Below are 23,973 nucleotides of genomic sequence, written 5' to 3'. Positions count from 1 at the left end.
TACTATATATTGCTTCGTACGATCATTTTCCATAGCTTAATACATATTTAACATATGGTGTCGATAATACCGGTATTACCGAAGGTCCCAATATCGAAAATACCGAATACCGGTTTTGGAAAACAACCCCGGTATTGCATGCCCTACAAGGAACCCCACTAAATATTCAGAAATTTTGTTTTAATCAAACCATGTCGCTGACTTTGATCAAGGCGAGGAAATCTGGGGGGTAGAATTAAATTGGGGGATGAAATCTGTTTTACGCTTCTAATCAGTAGAGTAAACCATCTAAATTTTTTTGTGGCCCTCCAGATTCCGGTCTTCATTATTTTGCTACTCATTAATAAATTTCTCCAAAATAAGGTTCTTACTTTCAGCCTTAAGTTTGGATTGGATGAAGTGTAAGTAAGGATATCAGGACAATTTCGTTTAAAATTGGCATCATATTTTACAGCTTTTCCGGTTTTTGTCCATTTTTCTTCTGTCCTGGTATGTATCTAGGTCCGGGTTTTCTGGTATGTTCGAACAAAATCTATTCAATTCCGTCGTTTATCGTGCTAAGAAGAACTTTCTCCATTATCAATTACTCAAATTAAGTAACCTAATTATATTTTATGGAGTGCAATAAAGTACGATAACGTACATAGATATCGTATCATCATGTTCTAATACCCATTTTGCTCGCAAATTCTATATATGAATGCATGCCAATTTTCGTCCGAAACGTGCTTTCCATGTTGAATAAACTCAATGGCTTTCGTGAAAACGTAAAAATATGTAAATGAGGTGACACGCAAAAATAATTCTACTACACATACGCTGAAACAGGACAGAAAATTCTTCGTGATAAGTACTTAAAAATGTCTGAAGTATCTATGTAAGTATGTATTAAGTTTTTCTGACGCATGACATACGGACGACTTGAGTTAACATTCTGCACAAACGAAAAAGCCAATTATGGAACAAAGTAAAATTAATTAATACAAATATTAATTAGCACAAAATTAATTAATTCAGAAAATAATGAACAAATACATATGACAATTTTTTTCTAATCGAATGAAATCAATGAAATTATTTTTCAAGAGTGTGAATCCGGTTACAGTGACTGGCCAATTGGGCAAAATTGTAAAACTTGTTCCCGCAAAAATAGCATTCCCTTCCCTTCACACCCACGTGCACCCGTGTCACGTGACTCGTTAAGTTTTCCTTGATTCTGCTTTGATATTCGCAATACTGGCAGAAGTAAGTCGGCGCCTCATTTGTCGGATGGCGTGCTCTGATGTGATACTTCAACCTGTAAGCACTACTTAGATTTTTGTCACAAATCGGACACAAATATTGGTTCCGATCGTGATAATTCTTAACGTGGCACCAAATCCCTTGTGCGGAGTAGAAAGTGAGAGGACATAATCGGCATGTAAACACTGGTCGTTCAGCCTTCGCCAGGTGAGTTCTCTGAAAACGGAGAGAAAATCAAATACCAATTTCAACTTATTCTTCTTAGGGAGCGTCCATAAATCACGTGATCGATCCAAGGGGGGAGGGGTTTGAAACTTGTCACCATTTATCGCCAAGGGCGGGGGGGATAATGGTCGGCAAGCATAATAAGTGTATGTAGTTGTCCTTAAAATGTCATGAATGTTAAATTACTTAATATGCTTACTCATTAGTATTAAATAATTCTTTCAATAATTTTAAAACTTAATTTAACTGCGGATTTGAAAAGGTCCAGGAATATTATTATTGGATTAATTTGTGCCATGTCTTGTCCTGTCGGAAATAGGTCAGTTTGGCGAAAAGAGTTTTGCGAAAAAAAATCCGCAACGAAAAATCACACTTGGCGCAAAATAGGTTACATGCGTTGTACAGTACTTTAGTTTTAATGTGCATCCTGTCACGTGACCACGGGGGGGTAATGAATTTATCACCATTGGTCACCAAGGGGGGGGAGGGGGTCAAAATTGTCCAAAAATCGATCACGTGATTTATGGAAGCTCCCTTACAAGGGAACCTTCCGTCGTGTCTGGGGTACCCACTAGGTTTTTTTTAGAATCTATCAACAATGCGATGACGCCAGCGGTCTCGCTCCGATTTTGATGAAACCACGATAATTATGTAGCCTTAGGTAAATAATTGAACACATGTTTCGGGATTTTTCATAATCCTCAGTTTAAACAAAGTTATGATGGTATAAGTGACCGAAAAAATTTGCATTTTTCTCCCAAAGAAAACAAAAAAGGAAAACTTCACGAGAAAAATACGAGTTTTCGGGCACTTATTTATACCATCATAACTTTGTTTAAACTGAGGATTATGGAAAATCCCGATAAATGTGTTCAATTATTTACCTAAGGCTACATAATTATCATAGTTTCAAAATAAATAGTAATAGTAATATCAAAATCGGAGCGAGACCGTTGGCGTCATCGCATTGTAAGACCATATTTAGATCAAGGATTCATTCAAATTTCTGTACAAAACTCATACATACTTGGCGCAATGGCGTGGCCAAACGTTTAAATTTGAATGCTTTTAATTTTAAAACTGCCATAACTGTTGAAATCCTGGACGGTTTTAAAACTTTTGGACTAAAACCATGACAAAGAATTAAAATTACGCGGGTAGTGAAATTTTTCAAAAAAATTCATTGTTTCAAGTTTTTGGAAAATTGACAGATTTCCTTAAACATCACGATTCGTAAAAAAAATCAAAAAATATTTCAAGAATTATATGTAACTCTGTACTTTTTTAATTTTTTTTAAATTTTGACATTTGTGATCATTTTAAGCCTAAAATTTAGAAAATCCCACGGAAACTGGAAAGGCTAAGGGGGTTTTAACTTGGTCGAAATAGGGTTTCTTTAAGTTTGGCATTTGAATGGGTCCTTCATCTAGGGTCCAATTAAATCCATACAAAACATAAGGGTACCTTCTTTACGATGGGCACTTCGGAAGTCGTACTTAAATACACACCTCTATGTAGTGCTGTTCACGAGCTGTAATCGAACCGTGCGGCCCACCTACATCAGGGTATTCCGACCCCGGGTTTTACTGGGTTGGGGTTTTGGGGTTTTACTGGGTTTTAGTGGGTCGCAAATCAGTAAAACCCAGCGGGTTTTACTATGTTAAAGGGGTTTTACTCGGGTTTTACTCGGGTTTTACAAGGTTTTATCTAAAATTCAAATAGATAAATGAATAGAATCAATTTGCAAGTACTTATTTAACTCGAATTATGCACTCTGATTAATATTCTGTGAATTTCTATACACTCAGAATAAAATGTAAGCAAATTGCTACTGGGCGGTGTCTATATATGACCTCACCGGTTTGGTAGCGATTTGCTACAGAATTGTAGTAAATTTGCTACCATCTTGTAGCATTTCCTTACCCCACTGTTACGGTTAGTCAGAATGTGATAGCAAATTTACTACAATTCTGTAGAAAATCGCTACCAAACTGGTGAGGTCATATATAGACACCGCCCAGTAGCAATTTGCTTACATTTTATTCTCAGTGTATTTATTTCAAGTTTGCATTTATGATCCAGGAATCCCAATTTACAGCTTCACTTGGAGTTTGATCATATTAATGATTTTGGGGTGTTCCTGGCATTTTTCATTAAAGTTTTATGGTAAATCTTGGAAAAATACATTAATTTAACAAATTAGTGTAACATTGCAATTTTGTACAGTTCACCCCAAACATTGAGTAAAACCCAGTAAAACAAAGTAAAACCCCGGGGTAGTTGTTTTCGAGGTAAAACCCAGGGTTTTTCCTAACCCTACCTACATACGCTGTTGACTCAACAGGGTGCTTATACTGTATCCTTGGAAAATTTTTAGACAGGGTCATGTCAGTTCAAAGTTTACATATTTTACAGATTTGAAAGTTTGGGAATATGGGCGATTTATGTATGCTGGGAGAGTTTGGTTGTCCAGAAAAATAAAATTCTACATAAAACATCATAAATGCCAATGAGTTCATTTAATTTCAAATTAAAATAATTATAAAATTCTTAATCTAACTAGGATCGGTATCACAAACGGTGCCCAAACATTATTTTAGTGTACAGGGTGGTTTAAATGTCACGCAACAATGGAAAACTTTTCAATGGGGAAAATCCTTAAATCCCCATTAGTTACAAGATTTTGGATTAAGATTTTTATAATTATTCTCAAAACTGATGGAAAACTGATGACGAAATTCTTAAAACATTGAATTTTAGAGACAAAATTTCGGTAACTAATGGAAATTTACAAATTTTTCCCATCGAAAAAATTTTCCATTGTAGGGTGACATTTTAACCACCCTGTACATTAAAATAATGTTTGGGCACCGTTTGTGATACCGATCCTAGTTAGATTAAGAATTTTATAATTATTTTAATTTGAAATTAAATGAACTCATTGGCATTTATGATGTTTTATGTAGAATTTTATTTTTGTTGACAAACAAACTCTCCCAGCATAAATCGCCCATATTCCCAAACTTTAAAATCTGTAAAATAAACTTTGAACTGAAGTGACCATGTCTAAAAATTTTCCAAGGATACAATGTCAGGACGACCCAGGGACTTAAGAAAAGAATAAGTCGGGTTATCGTAATTTTTTAATATTAGCAAAACTACCCAGCAAATTTGCGAAACAATTTCAGATACTCATAGTTCACCATTTTCTATGTGGATAAGACTAAAGGGTGAAAAACTATCGAGCCCAGCTGGCACCTCGGTTTGACCGCCTTAATAGTTCTCTGTCCCTGAAATTTTGACCACCTTGAGGTCTGAAACGAACTGAAATTATTTCAGGTAGCTGGATGGTTCCTTTTTTGGAGGACTAATTTTTTTGTTGAGTCCACAGCGCATGGAGATGTGCCGCACGGCCAGATTACAGTCAGGATTTACCACCCCGGGTTTTTGCGGGTTGGGGTCAGTGCCTAAACTGGCCCATATCCAAGGGTGGGCAAACTTTGCAGGCGCCCCTAGCTGTTCACCAATATTCGTCCTTCCAAACTACAGTCACTTAATATTATAATATAACCTATAGCTAGTTGCCCATACAAAGGTCGACGCCGATGCCACTATCGGCGGCGGCTTGAATCAACTAGGTGCATGCCTGTCCGCGTCTCTGATCAAAAACGTAGGCTACTAAGCTCACAGCGATCGGCGACTAGGTCAAGCATCAAACATGGAAGGCACTTTTGAAGTAAAAATAATAATAATAACTCCGATTTTGAGTAGTTTGCACTACGTTTAATATCTTCTATTTTTTATTGTATAAATCTGTTTCAAAACGTTAGATCAAATTTCACTTTAATATTTATTGTAAAGCTGCAAAGCTTTTGGCACACTAATTACAAAACTACTTCAACCAGAAAGTTTTGAAGATTGAAAAATTCCAAAGTTTCAAGTTTCGGGTAATTATTTAGGTGAAAAGTCATGATCAAAAAAGTATTTTAATCACTCCAAAGGTAGAGGGGCAATTAAGCTAACGCTAAAATACTTATTTTGAAAAATAACAATTTAAAATCCATCCGGTCAAAATCGGAGAAATTTTTTTTATGTATTTTGAGCGTGTCATATACACATACATAAAAGATTGTCAAACACAAGGTCTACTTTGGAACTGAAAATATTTTTAAAGGTTGAATTTTGTAATTTCAATTTGACCAAAATCTAAATGTTCCCCCGAATTAAAATCGGCGCCAAATTTTACTCTGCGGCGGCGTAAGGAGAATTTTCCCAGGAGGGTCGGCGTCTAAAATAGTACCGGCGGTGTGTATGTAGTTGACGGCGTCGATCACTGTGCACTAGAGGTGAGTCGGGCTTGGGCTTTAATCGGGCTAGCCCGAGCCCGCCCAGGCCCAACGGGCTTTGGGCGGGCTTTACTTGAGTAGGGCTTGGGCGGGCCCGGGCTTTTGAGTTGAGCCTATGAGTCGGGTCGGGCCGGAACGGGATTTTCTTGAGTCGGGCTCGGGCTTTACTCAAAAGCCCGACTAATATTTTTCGTGGAGTTAGGAGTAATATGACAGTCAAAAGTTTGACCAAAAGCGCACCATTGGTATTTATACTTGCAATGCACAATTCATTATTGTATTCTCATAGGATTTTCATTAAAAAGTAATTCCAATATCAAAAACTTTCAAAATGGAAATGATTGTTGTTATTGGTGTGAAAAAATTACTAGCAAGGTTGCAGATCTAAAGTGTGAAAGGACGGAGAATACAAAACTGTGCAAGAGGATATTACAGATTCAAAGAAGGTGAGGCTATTGGATCAAGCGAGGTCAGCATATCCTGAAATTTTGGTGTGACGCCACACAATTTTCATTGATGCAGAAAATTACTCCAAGGATATTATCAATCCCCGCATCACAAGCTAGTGATGAGAGTGTTTAAAACCACCGGTTTAACGTTGACCGCCAGTCGCACTGAACTTAGGATTAGTGACAGTAGTTTATCCAACCTGACATTCGTTCACAAAAACTACGTTTTTTGTTTACTAAACATAATTGACACTAACAGTTTTAGGTTTATTTATTTTTGTACCCTGTGAAAATAATTTATTGAATACTAAACCTTTAAAATGTGTTTGTTAAATAATTTGAACTTCTTAATTTATCAATTCGTGTTTCATCATTAGAACACTCTACAAATTTTATTTTTAGTTGTATAAATTTTTAATTATATAATTTGTCACGCCAAATAACAAAAAAGCCCGATTAAGCCCTATGGGCCCGGGCTCAAAGCCCGATGGGCTCGGGCCTGGGCGGGCTTTCTCAACGCCAAGCCCTATAGGGCTTGGGCGGGCTCGGGCTTTTGAGTTGGGCTTTAAATAGGGCTTGGGCGGGTCGGGCTTTTGAATAGGGTTTTTGAGTCGGGCTTGGGCGGGCCGGGCTTTGAAAATCTTAAGCCCGACTCACCTCTACTGTGCACAAGTTGGCAAAACAATGGCCACTTGAAATTACAAATACGAAAGTTCGACTATAACTGCGACGTGGGTCCGCTTGTGAATATAGAAATTTTGAATAGGTCCCAGTCCTAAAATTGACCCCAAAGTTGTAATATTCCGCATTGTGAAAGCTGCTTGCAAGGCTTCAATTACGTATAAAAGATATTATACATACCTGCTCTGGGACGCAACAATTACCAGTTCAAAGGCCAGTGTATAGAATCGAGAATTTCATTGAAATGGCTATGTGGTTATTAGCGACCATAGCGCACTCCCCTTCATTATACTTCTCCACAATGCAGAAATAAAACTTATAAGGAGCTTTTGCGTCCTCGAACAACTTGCAACTTAGAATTAATTTCAACAAATTCTGCGTGTATTCACTTACTTTCCTGTCAAAATTTGTGTTTATATAATCCGAAACAACCCATTTTATCTAGTGCTTGTGTGGGCGCCTGCCGGCGCCCCTTGACCACTTGGCGCCCCGGGCAATTGCCCTGCTTGCCCACCCCCAGTTTAGGGCCTGGTTGGGGTTTTTGGGGTATCAAATCTGCGGATAAACTCTAATGCTTAATGGCTTTTTGCGAGTATTTCCGGAGTGTTTGTAAAATTTTAAGGCAGATTTTAAAAGAATCCTTTAAACTACAACTTTGATCAATTCCAATTAAGTTGTTGGGTTAATCATGAAGTTTTGAGAATTTTTATATGCGACTTAAACTTCCAAGTATTATTGCATATTTCCAGGTTTTCATGTTAAACATGAATTTCCGATTGAATAGTCCAAATCAATGATAACGCTTAAAATTGCATGATAAATTCGTATATTAAATAAGTTTTTCACTAATATATAATTTTAGGAATTTTGGTTCAACCTTCCCCAAAATCTACAAAAACCCAAAAACCCCGGAAAAAACCCACTGAGGAGGGGAGGTTGTGTACTATCAACCCCCGGATCTTGATGCCCTTTGGATATGTTGTAGTGTCCCATGAATGAACAAGAACCCTGAAGTGGTTTGATTCTATGGCCACTGGCCACATTTGCGCCTGCCACGCCTACTCAAAGGTGCCCAAAAATCGGCTTCACTCCAGCCTTCACTCATTCAAAACCACGCCAAAAATCCAATCTTACTCCGATTTTGAAATTTCTTTCACCATTATACTCCCAGATAATTGTTCTCTTATATTCAACATCAAACTCGACTTTTCTGATGAATATTTCGCAGCCATAATTTACTTTGTTGATTACTACAATTATTATTATTATTATTATTATTATTATTATTGTTAATTATTATTATTATTATTATTAAAAATGGATTCAATTAAGTTCTTATCAGCGTAATTTTTTTTAAAGAATTGATTGAGAATAGTGGTTTCAATTTTTTTAAATTTCTTTCACATTGCGCATTTTTATTTGTAAATCTCTTTGAACATAAAACAAAACAAATATACCAATTAAGTTTCCCATGTGTGATAAGAGCCAACATCACACAAGTTCATAAGATTTTTGCCATAAAAATGTTTTACATGCACGCAACGTGAAAGAAATTTACCATCTGAATTTGCGTCTGAACCAATTCTTTAAAAAAAATTACGCTGATAAGAACTTAATTGAATCCATTTTTAATATTTAAAAGTGTTAGAAAATTATTTAAAAGCTCAAGATTAAGAATTGGACGAGAACTTGGTTGTGAAACTTGGTTGAGAAAATTAACAAATTCAATGTTGAATGAAATGTGAAAACCGATGACCTGGAGAAGAGAAACGCAAGAGAAAATCGGAAAGCGGAGAGACGGATTCCGTATAGTTTCGCATGGTGAAAATGTGCGCTTTTGCCCACTTAAAACCTTCATAACTTCGCGAATTCTGCAGAAGTGCTCAAGTGTCACACCAATTGTTGTTTTGTTTAGTTCCTTGATATTTTAGTGGTGGTTTGAAGAAGATCCGTGCGAAACATGTCTGGCATGTGCATTGTAAGTTGGAAGAAAATTGAAAATTTATCAATAAATACAGAAACCATGCGGGTTTTAGTCTGCCAAAATTATATTGGCTAACCCTTAGCGGCTAAGGGTTAGCCCTTATGTAGCACCAATTAATTGCAAAGCACTCTATTTTGATTTTATTTAAGTGGGTAAATTTTTTCTAAAACTCCAGAAAATGTTGCCGTCCTCTAGGGTGAATTTTGATACACAATGTGATGTAACTACATATTTATTTCGACGGTAACGTACCAGCTGTACCATTGAAATGAGGACGAAACGAACATTACGGCTTATTTTCAGTGCAATAAAATTACTTGATTCTCAATAAAACCAGGATAAAGGTTTAAAACCACAATCAAAAGTGCGTTGGCTTAATTACTTGCCCAGAAAAATTATCGCTGCTAAGCCATCGCAATCCCAAATGTTTTTTGCACGATGAGATTTGTGACAAATTCCGACATAATTTTATCTAAGTCAGCGTCGTCTACCAAATCAGGGACATGCGGCGAGAGTGTATAAATTATTCAATCAAATTTGCGTCATTGTCGATCTCAAATAAGCAGAGCCGGGAAAATCCAGATTAGGGATTAGTGGATTGGTAATCCGGATTGGGATTAGTCAATCCCTAATCAAAGTCTGGAAAATAATGAAAATAATCCACCTTTCCCAAAACTAACTTCACTCAAATCAATTCCGAAGCCAGCATAATATTGCCTAGCTAATCCCCAATCTGATTTGGTCATAGATCTTGGATTAGCTCTTTGTAGATATTTCACATTTCCCTTAAAATTAGCTAATTCATTCGACTTTTGACAAATTTTTACACAAAAACGAACCTTTCTGTCTGTCAATAACTACTCAATATGTTTTTACTATGGCCCTAAAATGTTTTAAACCGTTTTCTTTTATTTATTTTTTGCAGGGAAATAATACAAACATTGTTAAAAAATGAAGTTAGATACAAAACATTTGTGACAAAATTCTTACTCTTGAAACTAATCCAGATTAGTCAATCCCTCATCCCCAATCCAAATCATTTTGATAATAACCTTGTCCTAAACTACTCCAATCCCCGAATTCATGTTAATTCTAATCCCCAATCGAATCCAAAAATTTTAAGTCACCATTCCCCAATCTGTAATCCGAGCAAAAATTTCCTTGCAAACGCATTGTTTCGGGCTGAAGTTCTTTAAACTCGGCCAAAAAATTTGGTTGTGTTTCTTGAGTGAGAAATTTATTTGCGAAGCATGGACAACTGATACATTATATATAGTTCAGTTCATATTCTTCACAAATATTAACGACAACGTCTTTGTCGCCTTCAATTTGCACAGGTATATGTCCGTTCATATGCTTCATAGCGCTGAATTCCAGATTGATTGAATTTTCTGTTTATTTCCCCAACGAATTAATTCGTTTGGTTTTTTAATGAAAAATTTGTCGACAGATATGCCCATCCACTTTGACCCCACGATCAAGGACGTAAAATGCTATGTCACATTGCCAAGCCATTCGCTAATGCAAGCAATTTTGAGTGCTGGAAAATAATTGCTGATTTGGGTATTGGTGGGCACTGCCCTACGCGATTTCAATTTTTGAAGAAGCCGGAAAATGGTAATCCCAAACCGTTAGTAGTTTGTGTAATTTGCAAAAACCTTACAACTTTCTGATGTGGAAATAATTTTTCATGATAGATCAAAGGCAAGGTTTTCCTCCCTAATCTCGCGTTGTTTTTTGTCATTTAACAAGTTATTAGCCTACTCCTGTTTTTTTAACCATACGACCCTCGATGTCATCACTCTCATTACTAATAGCATTGCAGTGGTGACGTCGAGGGTCGTATGGTAAATAAACCGACTGTATGTTCTGTTTTCCAATTAAGGGCTGCGATTTTCTAAATCACGCAACAAAATCAATCGGTGGAAAAAGTACGAAAATGTTACTCTGGAACAAAGATCATGTATATTATACAATCCTGTATATGATATACGTACGTATGTTTGTAAATATATTGTATATGTCAATTTGGTATTATATTGTATATACATATGTAGTATTGTATAGTTCGAAGAATATTTTAGTAAATTGGCGAGGTATATATATTCAATATGCATTTTCATTTATATTGCCCACTGAGAATGAATATAGACAGAATTTTCAAATTCTAGTCTTCTAGGATGCATGTTTTTTATCTATGTGCTTGGCCCTCACGAGACCGTGGGGACAAATGCATTGACTGTCCCCACGGCAAAATTTCCGTGGGGACATTGTCCCCATGTCCCCACGCTTCCGCGGCCACTGCTCACGCAGATTTTGAGCATGTTAGTAACATGATTTTACCCGCTGCCACCACCGCCGAAAAATTTGATTCCCTATTTCTTCAAAAGTCCGATACCACGCAGCGGAAAACTTATCAAAATTGGTGTTGCCAAAAATTTGTCGGCGTCGATCTCTGCATCGCTATGCTGACAAACTTACCACTTGTATGCAATAATTGTAACATTTATACTGAATCGGAAAAAATGAACATACAGGGTGGTTTAAATGTCAGGTTGCAATGGGAATTTTTCTAGAAATTTTTCAATGTGAAAAATTCGCAAATCTCCATTAGTTAAGGAAATTTTGCTTCTGAAATTCAATATTTTAATGATTCTGTCATGAATGTTGCATAAGTTGATAAAAATTAATAAAAATCTCAATCCCAAATCCGTAACTAATGGAAATTTACGAATTTTTCCAATTGAAAAATTTTCCATTGTAACCTGACATTTAAACCATTGTACAATAACCCGGTAAAAATGTTTAACTAGTCAGTGACAACTTTAGCACTATCGTGTACTTTTTGGTGATAATCGTAACCCAATTTGTGGAATTGCACTTACAAGGGACACTCACGACCTGTCGTTTGAGTCCAGGGTAGCCACTATGTTTTTTAGAATCTACTAGGACCCCAGATGAAGGATTCATTCATATTTCCGTGTAAAACTCATATTTGGCGCCGTGCCGTGGCGCCAAACTTAAAAATGTGCATTTTCGACCAATTTCAAACCCTCATAACTATTGCAGATTATGTCGGACTTTCAAAATTTTATGCTTAAAATGATCACAAAAGTACAAACTTATGAGAAAAAAATAAAAATAAAAAATTTCTAATTTTTGAAATATTTTTAGCATTTTTCCGACGAACCCTCATTTCTAAGAAAATTACGAAATTTTGCGAAAATTTAAAAGCACAAATTTTGGAAAAAATTTCATGGGATACGAAAGTTGAACTCCTTGTCATGATTTTTGCAAAAAATTTTGAAAATCCGCCCAGGATTTCAAAAGTTATGGCGGTTTCAAAAATAAAAGCATTGAAATTTGGCGAATTTAGCGCCACGGCACGGCGCGAAATATGAGTTTTACACGGAAATATGAATGAATCCTTCATCTGGGGTCCTAGTAGATTCTAAAAAACATAGTGGCTACCCTGGACTCAAACGACAGGTCGTGAGTGTCCCTTGTTAGATAGTCATGAGTTTTTGATGCAAACTATTTTATTTACATACCTCACATTTGACTTGAGAGTTGGTCTCATGAGTGATGGCATGAAGGTCGAGATTCCGCTTTCGTACAAATAGTTTTGAACACTTGTCGCACTTCCAGTTCTTTTCAGTCGTTGGCTTCATTATTTTCCCTTGAATTTAGAAACTCTGGGTAAAATCATACAATTCCTTTAAATATGTATATATCTAGTAAATATAGTAATTTATAGACCAACTACTCACTCTAAGGTTGGAAAGGTTTTTAGTCGGGTGGGATAAAAACGCGAATTGAATTTAATGATATATTTATGGGTAATGATTCTAATCCACTGGGGCTCTTATAAATAGTTGTTTAACTAATACATATTAACCGAGAATGTATTGTTGCAAAGAATTTAAACTAATAAGTTGACGTCTCAGAGGAAGGTTGAAAATGTGTCTGAAAAATTGAGCAAGACGACCCTATTTATTAAGATCGAGTGAAAAACACTGTTAAATTCTTAATTTAGAAAGGTTAAGCACGACTCCGTTCCACGAATTTGGGTTCGAGGTAAGAATTTTACTCCTAAACGTGTCCATCTACTCACTTGTCCCTGCCGTAATGCGGTTGAAGTTATTTATAAAATGCGGAGGGTGATTAAGAAAGTCAAATATGTATCTGGTGTAGAGCTGTGCGTAGGGTCGGGTTTACCCTAAAAAAACCCTACCCTACCCTACCCTATAGGGTTTTGGGCGGGCCGGGTTTTTTTGTAGGGCTTCGGGCTTTTTAATTTGCCATAGTGATAAAGTACAATATGACATTTGAGACAAAACTTCACTGTTTTATATAGTCCCAGCTAAAGCGGAATTGGGTTTATCCTAAAGAAGCCCTACCCTATAGGGTTTTGGGTGGGCCGGGCTTTTTTTCAGAAAAACCCAGTAGGGCCGGGCGGGCTGGGCTTTTTCCAGTAGGGTTTTGGGCGGGCCGGGCTTTTTGTCAAGAAAAACCCAGTAGGGCCGGGCGGGCCGGGTTTTTTCCAGTAGGGTTCTGGGCGGGCCGGGTTTTTAAAAATCGGGCCCGTGCACAGCTCTAATCTGGTGTACATATATCTATCTTATCCATTATCATTTATAACTTATACGAATATTCTTCAGTTATACATAGGATATAATTGTGTAGGTATTTTTTTATTTGACTGGCTTGGCAACTTTTGCACGAGTCGTTTAGTCAAAATCCTGGCTTCGCTTCCCGTTTTTCTAACAAACCGTATTCAATAATGTGCCAATTATTAAAATTCTTGGAAACGTTTTCAACCTGAAATTACAGACAGGCGTAACGTAACTTAGGAGGATAGGCCCTCAACATGTCATCTTCAGATCTTGATGCCCTTTGGATATGTTGGAGTACCCGATGAGTCTACTAAAACCCTGAAGTGGTTTGATGCCATGGCCACATTTGCGCCCACCACACCCACTCAAAGGGATGAAAACCACAAAAATGACCAGCTTCTAAAATCCACCAAAAATTCAATTTTGTTCGGATTTTGATAAAATTTACACTTTTGTGATCCCAGATATTTGTGTGATCATATCCAGTAGCAATCTCAACTTTTTTGAAATTTTCGAAATTTTTGGACATTCCACTGCTCATGAGTTATTCGAAAATTTTCAAAATTTCAAAAAAGTTGAGATTGCTACTGGATATGATCACACAAGTATCTGGGATAACAAAAATGTAAATTTTATCAAAATCCGAGCAAAATTGGATTTTTGGTGACAGTTTGAGTACATGAAAACAGGGCTTTTTTTCGTGGTTTTTACACCTTTGAGGGGGTGTGGCGGGCGCAAATGGGGCCATGTCATCAAACCACTTCAGGGTGTTAGTAGACTCATAGGGTACTCCAACATATCCAAAGGGCATCAAGATCTGAAGATGACATGTAGAGTCTCCTCCTTAACTGCGTATACAATTATTTATACTCACTTTTATGTATATATATACGTTATTGGATGCTTATCAAAAATAATGAGGAGTATGTCTATGCGCAAAAAATTATACTAAGATTTGCAATTTTTATGAATTAGTAAAATCTGTAACACTTTCAAAATGTGAATTTCATAATTTTTTAATTTCAAAAATACAGAAATTTAAACTACACAAGGACAGAATTTTCTCATTTCGGTAATATGTATATACTTATGCATCTTACCAAACTTGATAGTAAGAGACAATTTTTAAAATTCCATAAAATTGATGGACATTGATCATTTTTTCGTTCATGGAAAATTATCGAATTATTACAAATTATTATTAAATCGAAGGTTGTGTCAGTGTATTTTATTTTTTACAAAATTAAAAAATTCCGGACTTGGAGAATTCGCAAAATTTACCCTCTATACATTTTTACGTTGTCAAAAGGTACAAAACGGAGCATAAATTTTGTGAGTTCTCCAAAGTCCGGATTTTTTAATTTGTTTTAAATCGAATAAACTGACAGAACTTGTAGAATTTAGCATCAAATTCATCTCCAAACGTACCGTATGATACTGTACGCTTTATGCAAATCGATTTCTGCAAACGACAAGAAGCATCCACTTTATTCCACGCATCATATCCATACGTAGAAAAGCAAAAAAAAAACGTAGATTTTATCAATTAATCTATATATTTGCATAAATAGATAAAAGTTATTAATTATTTAATCTAGTGCAGCACATAACAATTGTTTTCTAATCGAATGAAATGTGAAATTATTTTTCAAGAGTGTGAATCCGGCTACAGTGACTGGCCAAATGGGAAAAATTGTAAAACTTGTTCCCGCAAAAATAGCATTGCCTTCCCTTCACACCCACGTGCATCCGTGCCACGTGGCTTGTCAAGTTTTGCTTGATTCTGCTTTGATATTCGCAATACTGGCAGGAGTAAGTCGGTGCCTCATTTGTGGGATGGCTGGCTCTCATGTGATACTTCAACCGGTCAGCATTCTTTAGATTTTTGCCACAAATCCTGCAGAAATATTGGTTCTGATCGTGATAAGTCTTAACGTGGTACCAAATCCCTCGTTCGGAGTAGAAATTGAGTGGACATAAGCGGCATGGAAATACGGGGCGGTCAGCCTTCGCCAGGTGAGTTCTCTGAAAACGGGGAGAAAATCAAATACCAGAATTAAATATGTAGGAACGTGCTAGTTTCAACGGATTCTTACAAGGGAACCTTCCGAGGTGTCCAGGGTACCCACTTGTTTTTTTAGAATCTATACACTAACAATGGAACCTTTTTTCAAGCTACACGAGATAAGCTTAGTTACTTATGCTGAAAAATCAAGCTAAAAATTAGAAATGACGTGGTACTCATCTTTCCGTTGAATGGGCACTTGGAGGTCAAATATTTGAGGGCAAAGTTCACAGTAGCGGCCTGTTTTTTTCTCAAGCGGGCGAGCGGAGGAGTGAAAATTTTCTCCTTCGAGGTCACTCCGCTCCCTTCACTCTCGCACTTCATTCAATGCATATTATTTTTGACAAAATTTCACAACCTCGTAAATTGCTTCATACATTCATATAATTTTATATTTGCTTTTTAAAATCCTACTATCCATCGATCCGTAATAAAAAAGTGGCGATGGGTCCAATAAATTATAACTTATAATGTATAAAATATAACGTTTATATATTTATAGGAAATATAAAATTATATGAATCTATGCACAAATTTACGAGATTGTGAAATTTTGTCAAAAATAATATGCATTGAATGAAGTGCGAGAGTGCGAGAGGGGTGGTCCATAAATTATGTCACGCTGAAGATGGGGGGGAGGGGTTCCAAGCTTCCGTGACAAAATGTGACATATGGGGAGGGGGGGTTCGGCCGATCCGTGACATCACGTTTTGCAGGCCTAGCTTAATGCAAACTTTAACTTACATTTTAATTATCCGACTATGACCAAACTACAGTTTCGCAATTATTTCGAAATATATGTCCAAGTTCAACCGAATATCAAACCTTCGATCCAAAGCATCCAAAATTTAAACCAAGTTTTAGATTTTGAGATTTTCAACCAAGTTTCTAAATTTTGTTCAAACCTTAAAATAATTTGCACAATACATATACAATTATTTGAAAATTTAAAAAATTCATGATGCCATAAAGTCTGCACAATTTAAAAAAATCGTCATAATTTTGCAAAAAATTCATTCAACAATTAAAAAAACATTACTAATTGAAGACAACTGCATGATTCAAAAATGTTAACAATTAAAAAATGTATCGCAATAAGAAAACTTAAAAATTTGGCGGATTTTTTATAACTTATTTGAAACTTTTAAAAACTAAAAATACTAAAAAATGAACAGTAATTTTGGGAAAGGTTGTTATCCACAAATCTACCACGCTATGACTTTTCAACCCATCAAGGGTGTAATATGAGTATAAATAAAGCTAACAATTGTTCCTATCTGTAAAATTACACGGGTTTCACTCAGTTATCTCGAAATATTAGGTTTAAACCGCAATTTGTACTACATTTTCTATGACAAAGGCATGGTTTCATAATTATAAGCCAAATAAAGTTACTTTGTGCAAAATCCTGGTGACAGAGTACATAAGATTCCCTTGTGAGTTTTGATATTACGCCATATTTACTACTCGCTCCTCTTTTATAGAACACATGTATGTATCATTCTTGCATTGGAAAAATTCAGATTTTAAGGCGTGACGTGACAAGAGGGGGGAGGGGTCACTTCGAGCGTGACAAAGGCGTGACAACAGGGGTGGGGGGGTCCTAAAAAAGGGCTTTTTTGCGTGACATAATTTATGGATCACCCCAGAGTGAAGGGAGCGGAGTAACCTCGAAAAAGAAAATTTTCACTCCTTCACTCGCCCGCTTGAGAAAAAAACATGCCGCTACTGTGAACTTTGCCCTCAAATATTTGACCTCCAAGTGCCCATTCAACGGAAAGATGAGTACCACGTCACTTCTGATTTTTAGCTTGATTTTTCAGCAGATTGCACTAAGCTTATCTCGTGTAGCTTGAAAAAAGGTTCCATTGTAAGAAACCCGGTAACTATGTAATTTATTACCAGGCGGTGTATCTATGTGACTCTACCGCATAGTAATTAATTTATTATTGAGTGGTAAAAATTAGGTACCAACTGGTAATACATATAAATATTTTCAAATTTCGCAACCGGGGTTATTACTGGTTTGGTAACAAAATGTTTACCACTCTATAATAAATTAATTACCGTGCGGTAGAATCACACATGTAGATACTCCGCTTGGTAATAGCTTAGTTACCGGGTTTCTTTGAGTGAAGGTGTGCCGGATTATAGCTCGTGACGAGCAGTGCATACCAGGCTTCACTCTCTGCCTGGACTTTTCCTATCTCGTTATGTGAGGTTGCCAGCTAACTTCAAATATTTTTGAATGAATGGAGGGGGACATACGCACAGAATGTGGCACTATCTTTGACCAATTATCTCAGTAATTGTCTAACAACGATATGTTAGACACATATCGAAAAAATTAATTTTGAGTTTTGTACTTTTAAGTCGCTTTTTGATGACGCCTTATGTGAACGTCCCCTTGTGACTCGCAGTACGCAGTTCCACATAGTTAAAAGTCTTATGGCATTTTGGTCGGACGGGAGATACAGCGGTCCGGGCAGAGAGTGAAGGCTGGTGCATACCTCATGAATTTGCAAACTATGCTTTTGTGTGAAACTCTTCCCGCACGTGGCACACTTGAAGCGTTTTTCCGTCGTATGAGTCGCAATGTGGGTGTCGAGGCTTGGTTTTTGCGTGAATTCCTTCTTACAAAGCGTGCAAGGATATCGGACTGGATTGTGGGAGTGTTGCTGGTTAAAGTGTTTGGTAAGGTAACCCTTTGCCAGGAAGGTTTTAGGGCAGCCGGAAAAGGTGCAGTGGAGTCGTGGCCTTTCTTCTATCGGTGTGTGTCTTCGCTCCATGTGGCCTCGCAGTTCCCGGATCATGGCAAATTCTTGATGGCAAAGTTGGCATCTTTGTTTTGCTTTATTGCTGTGAAAAGACTTCATGTGCGTGTAGAGGACGAGGCGATTCTTTAATTTTTTACGGCAAATCTAATTATACAATAATAAATACAGGGTGGTTTTGGTAAATGTCAGGTTACAATGGAAAATTTCTCAATGGGAAAAATTCTTAAATTTCCATTAAGTAGTTACCGAAATTTTGCCTCTGAAATTCAATATTTTAAGAATTTTGTTATCAGTGTTAAGCCATAAGTTCTGATAAAAGTTAATAATAATCTCAACCCCAAATCTGTAACTAATAGAAATTTACGAATTTTTTCCATTGAAAAATTTTCCATTGTGACCTAACATTTAAACCACATTGCACAATAACTCGGTAAAAGTGTATAACCAGTCGGTCACGATTTGATCACCATGGTGTACTTTTTGGTGATAATCGTAACCCATGACTTTGATATATGTAAACTATTTAATTCACATACCTCACATTTAACTTGCGAGTTGGTCTCATGAGTGATGACATGACGTTCGAAATACTGCTTTCGTACAAATATTTTCGAACACAAGGCGCACTTCCAGTTCTTCTCAGTTGTCGTGGGCTTCATTCTTTTTCCTGGTAGAAACTCTGGGTAAAATCATACAAATATTTTATGTATCTATTTAGTACAGTAATTTTTAGACGAATTACTCACTCAAAGGTTAAAAAGGTTTTTAGTGGGATAAAAACTCCAATTGAAATTACTGATATGTGGGTAAAAATTATAAATAATTCACTGGTGCTTTTATAAATAATTGCTTAAATAATACATGCCAACCGAGAACGTATTGTTGCAAATAATTTAAACCAGGAAAACTGATACACCTATCAGCGTAAGGTTGGAAATGTGTCTGAACATTGAACAAGACGACCCTGTTACGATCGAGTGAAAAAGACTGGTAAATTCGTTAAATTCTTAATTTAGGAGGGTTAAATCCTACTCCGTTCCACGAATTTGGGTTCGAGGTAAAAATTGTACTCCTAAAATATTTATCTACTCACTTGTCCCTTCCGTAATGCGGTTGAAGTTATTTATAAAATGCGGAGGGTGATTAAGAAAGGCATAAATATGTGGACTACATATGTACCTAGGTATCTTATGCATTATCATTTATCATTAACTGATAAATACGAATATTTGTCAGTTATAGGATATATGTAGGTGTTTTTTTTAAATTTTACTGGCATGGTAACTTTTGCAGAAGTCGTTTAGTCAAAATTATGGCCCGTTTTTGCTAACAAAACGTCTTGGTCTTCATCAATAATGTGCAATCGTTATCATTAAAATTCTTGGAAACGTTTTCAACCTGAAACTAAAGAGAGACGTGACGTAACCTGGGTATACAACTATTTATACGTTTATGTATATATACGTAGGTAATTGCATGCTGATCATAAATAATCACGAGTAGGTATGTAATATGTATATGCAAAAAAAAATTATACAAAAATTTGCAATTTTCTAGGAATTGGTAAAAATCTGCAAAATTTTCAAAATGTGAATTTCATAATTTTTTTTTATTTCAAAAATGAAGAAATTCAGTATTTAAATTTTACAAAGAACACATTTTTTCATTTCGGTAGTATGTATTTATCTTACCATAGTTGATAGTAGGAGACAATTTTGAAAATTCCATAAACTTGATTCACATTGATCATTCTTTCGTTCATGAAAAGCTATGAATGTAATTTATTGAAAGTTTTCGGCTTGTTGACATATACATAACAATCAACAATACGAATCAATAAAATAGTACACTACTTTTACACATAAATTTAAAGTTGATCTTATTATTTTCTTCTATTCCCATAAAGATTGTAATTTCTCATAAAATCATTGATGATGATGCAAATTTGTTATTATCCTTGAATATGTAAATTGGTTTACTAAAACGCAAATCTTCCCATATTCCATCGTCAAATTTAATCCAAGGTCTCTGTACTGCTTTGGAGATGAATTTGATGCTACTACTGGTTGTGGCAGTTTATTCGATTTTTAGAAAATTTAAAAAAATTCGGACGTGTAGAATTCGCAAAATTTACCCTCTATATTTTTACGTTGTCAAAAGTTACAAATTAAAAGCAGAGGATACATTTTCCGGATTTTTCACATTTTTTTAAATCGAATAAACTGACACAACCTGTCGTAGCGTCAAATTCATCTCCACAGCAGCAACCCTAGAAACATTGAATTTGATTTTATCCCTCCAAAGTGTGCATGACAGAGCAGTGTCGGACCAATTCAGAAAAATTGAAAAACCTCTTCCCACAGAAATAGCACTCTTTACTTCTCACACGTTCATGAACCCTTCTCATGTGCATCGTTAGGCGTAACTTGGTCCAAGTTTTGTACTCACATCGGTCACACGAATGAGGTGGCTCGTTCGCTATCACGTGCCTCGTAGCCACGTGATATGCCAAACCGTTCGCACTTTTTAGTATCACATCGCACAAGTTGCATGGGTACGTCACCTTCCTATGAATTCTGCTAACGTGGCTCCAAAGGCTGGACGGATGGAGGAAAGTTCTTGGACACGACTCACAGACGAGCACGGGCAGCGTGGATTTCTCCTGGTGCGTCGTCTAACACGAGTTTAATCAAAATTACTACAATATCTATTCGTCAAGGTATATGTAGGGTTCTACATGTCATACTTGTCCGTCATAAATGTCAAATGTCATAGATGCCGCATATTTATGAATTGTGTCAATCTCAGATTTATGACAAACTGACATCTACCGAAAATGTGACGACATTTATGACATTTTCGGTGGATGTAAATTTATGACATTTATGACATTTTCGGAGCCATTGATTTCTTAAGACATAAAAATTACCCATGTTAGAATATGTTAGAGGAAATATTGTTAAAAATTGGAGCCATGATTTGTGTTGCAGTATTTTCAGAAATTTTAAAGTTCAAATTAATTTGACGTTATTGACGTACGGCGTTGAAGTACATGTCTCAAAAATGTCATATTTATCAAATGTGTCCGACATTTATCAATTTTGTATGTTAATGTCCGACATTTAAGACATATATAACATGGCACGACAAATATGACATGGCATCATTTACTTCTTGACACAGGCATTTTACAACCCTACCAAGGTAAACAATTTTGTTTTAAATATTTCCCGCTATTTACCATGTGATACTTCAAAATATCCGCTGCCTTGAATCTCTTCCCACAAGTTGAGCACACATGGGCCTTCTCCATCGTGTGGGCGGCAATTATGTGTCTCCTGAGGTTACCCTGATCTTTAAATTCCTTGTCACAAAGGGCGCACCGAAAGCGGACAGGATTTTGGACATGTTCCCGCTTAAAGTGCTTCCCAGCGTCACCCGCCCGCAGAAAGGTTTTGTCACAGCCTGGCCACGTGCAAGGGTGTCGGGTTCGCGGCGCCGTGGTGTGCATGTTTTTCACGTGGACGCGTAAATTTTCGCGGGTGGTGTATTCTTTTTGGCAAACGAGGCAGGAGGGTTTTGGTTTGTCGCTGTGAACGTCACGCACGTGGATGAACAACCTGCCCGGGTTTTTGAGAGTTTTCTTGCAAATCTATTAATTAATGGGTAAGAATTATAAATAGATACTTTATATCGGTCATATCTGTTCAATTTTTTCGTTCAAATTTTCCTTTTTCATTCATTCAATGAATTATTCGTTCATTCATTCATTCCTTCCTTTAACATAGGGCAAACATGAATGAGTAAAAAAACTCACTTATTCACTTTGAAATGTTGAATTACTCACTCATTCACTCATTATTCACAGGGTTTCGATTGGTAAAAACCAAATTGACCAGCGCAGCGGGAAAAAGTGGAAAAAAAACATTTTTACCACCCACCCAAAATGGGTGGGAAATGGGAAAAATGGAAGAAATGGGAAAAACTCTGGTTTTGGAGCAATCCGAAACAAGTTCTTTAAAACTTAAGATTTTCAAAATTTGACTTCATATTCGTATTCTCCATCAAATTCTGGGAAAATTAGTTGGTAATACGGTTCAATTTGACTAATCTCTAAAATTAACATGTATTCATATGGGAAAATTGGAAAAATAATTAAAACTGATCAAAAGTGCCCGTATTACATATCAAAATTTTCAGAAATTCGTGGAGATCACGAATATGAAGTCCAATTGCGGAAATATTGATTATTAAAGAAGTTAGCTTTCCCCATAACTAAATACATGGGCAGCCATATTTCCCATTTTGGACGGTTAAAACCGTTTTTCCTGGTTTTTACCACTTTTTCCCACCTGCCGTGGCAAAAAATCGTTCTTGACGTGAAAAACGAAACCCTGATTATTCATTCTTCATTTCGTAGTAATTAAATGAATGTGAGCAGGTATGACATGATTTCAATTACGTTAAAAATTGTTGCATGGCTGACCTCGCATTTTACTTGAGCGTTTGTGTCGTTGTGATTGATGGCATGTTTTTGAACCTTTTGCTTCGTATGAAACGCTTTTGGGCAGTGGGGGCACGCCCACTTTTTCTTCCTTTCTAATTCCATTTTGTACAGTTGGCTGGTCGAGTGGCTAAACGAATAGGAGTTGATTTCCCACTAGAATCAAATATTTATGTGTAGAAGAGAGATGATTTATGAATTGAAAACTAGTACACGGCAAAAAATAAGTTAGTATGCATCCGTACTAAAATGTTAATAGATACATCCGTACAGTTTTTTAGTACTAGTGCAGCATTCTATGTACTCAAATTAAATTAACGTTGCGTACTGAAATTCATGTTTCCAAAATATTGCATTCCCACTTAATTGAAGTACGCATACGCGACACATCTCATTGTTGCTGTATGTATTAATTTTCAATGGCAAAGTTCAGTGCACGTACAGCCCATCCGTACTAAAACTAAATGAGAAATACCAAAATAAGAAGTGGCGGTTTGGATTTACTTGCCACTCTATTTTTGTTGAAGCAAGCCTTTCATTGTCCCTCTCACTTTAATCATTTTTAACAATTGTTTTAAAAATGGAACTGCAAAATTTCAACGTAATAGACAACGTGCTCGAGGGACTAAACTTAGGACAGTACAAGGAAGTGCTGAAAGGTGAGAAACTATTTAATTATTATATTTTCATGTATAAAATTTTTCTACACATTTCATTCTTAATTTCCTATAGAAAATTCTATTGATGACTCCCTTCTCAAAACATTACATCAGTCGGGGACATTAGTTACCAATTTGATTGAAGTAATTCCGTCTTTAGGACATCGCCTCCAGATACTAGGGGCTCTAAACAACCAATTTCTCGGCCCACAATTTGAAATTATTCTTGATCCTGAAACATTACCAGCAACTGATTCTGCGCCAGAAAACAATTCGGTAAAGTGCACAATTTGCTTTTCGGAATTAAGTAAGGATTGGGATTCCATTTGGAATCATTTAAAATACAAACATTTACTTTTGCAAAAATTTACGAACTGGAAATGTCCAATTTGTGGTTCAATTTTGTATAGATTTTTAAATTTTAG

General features: G+C 36.3%; 1 protein-coding gene and 1 long non-coding RNA gene across 3 annotated transcripts; both read right to left on the bottom strand.

The window, feature by feature from the left end:
* Positions 1–870: 870 nt before the first annotated feature.
* Positions 871–12,874, bottom strand: LOC118439027. The gene is made up of 3 exons (XR_004837198.1): positions 12,698–12,874; positions 12,479–12,622; positions 871–1,458 (listed from the first exon to the last, which is right to left on the bottom strand). It is a non-coding gene; the product is annotated as an uncharacterized LOC118439027 (long non-coding RNA).
* A 1,723-nt stretch (positions 12,875–14,597) lies between these two features.
* LOC118439033 (gastrula zinc finger protein XlCGF7.1-like) lies at positions 14,598–19,357 on the bottom strand. Of its 2 annotated transcripts, none has more exons than XM_035860047.1 (4): positions 19,132–19,357; positions 18,922–19,064; positions 17,975–18,529; positions 14,598–15,568 (listed from the first exon to the last, which is right to left on the bottom strand). In XM_035860047.1, the coding sequence occupies exons 2-4, from the start codon at positions 19,042–19,044 to the stop codon at positions 15,185–15,187; spliced, it is 1,062 nt and encodes a 353-aa protein (XP_035715940.1). In that variant the 5' UTR covers positions 19,045–19,064; positions 19,132–19,357; the 3' UTR covers positions 14,598–15,184. The 2 variants fall into 2 exon arrangements, with proteins under 2 accessions (XP_035715940.1, XP_035715941.1); XM_035860048.1 differs by having other exon boundaries at positions 18,119–18,529.
* Between the last annotated feature and the right edge of the window lie 4,616 nt (positions 19,358–23,973).

Source organism: Folsomia candida, unplaced genomic scaffold (genome assembly GCF_002217175.1).
Source record: "Folsomia candida strain VU population unplaced genomic scaffold, ASM221717v1 Fcan01_Sc029, whole genome shotgun sequence".
Taxonomy (NCBI): Eukaryota; Metazoa; Arthropoda; class Collembola; order Entomobryomorpha; family Isotomidae; genus Folsomia; species Folsomia candida.
This window is presented reverse-complemented; position numbering and strand designations above follow the sequence as displayed.

Excerpts from the sequence above, each read along its gene's own strand:
- LOC118439033 (XM_035860047.1), bottom strand. The coding sequence starts at position 19,044 with ATGAAGCCCACGACAACTGAGAAGAACTGGAAGTGCGCCTTGTGTTCG. Across the intron at positions 18,530-18,921 it reads ACTCGCAAGTTAAATGTGAG|ATTTGCCGTAAAAAATTAAA; the intron begins GTATGTGAATTA and ends TTGTATAATTAG. Across the intron at positions 15,569-17,974 it reads CATCAAAAAGCGACTTAAAA|AGAACTCACCTGGCGAAGGC; the intron begins GTACAAAACTCA and ends CCCCGTTTTCAG.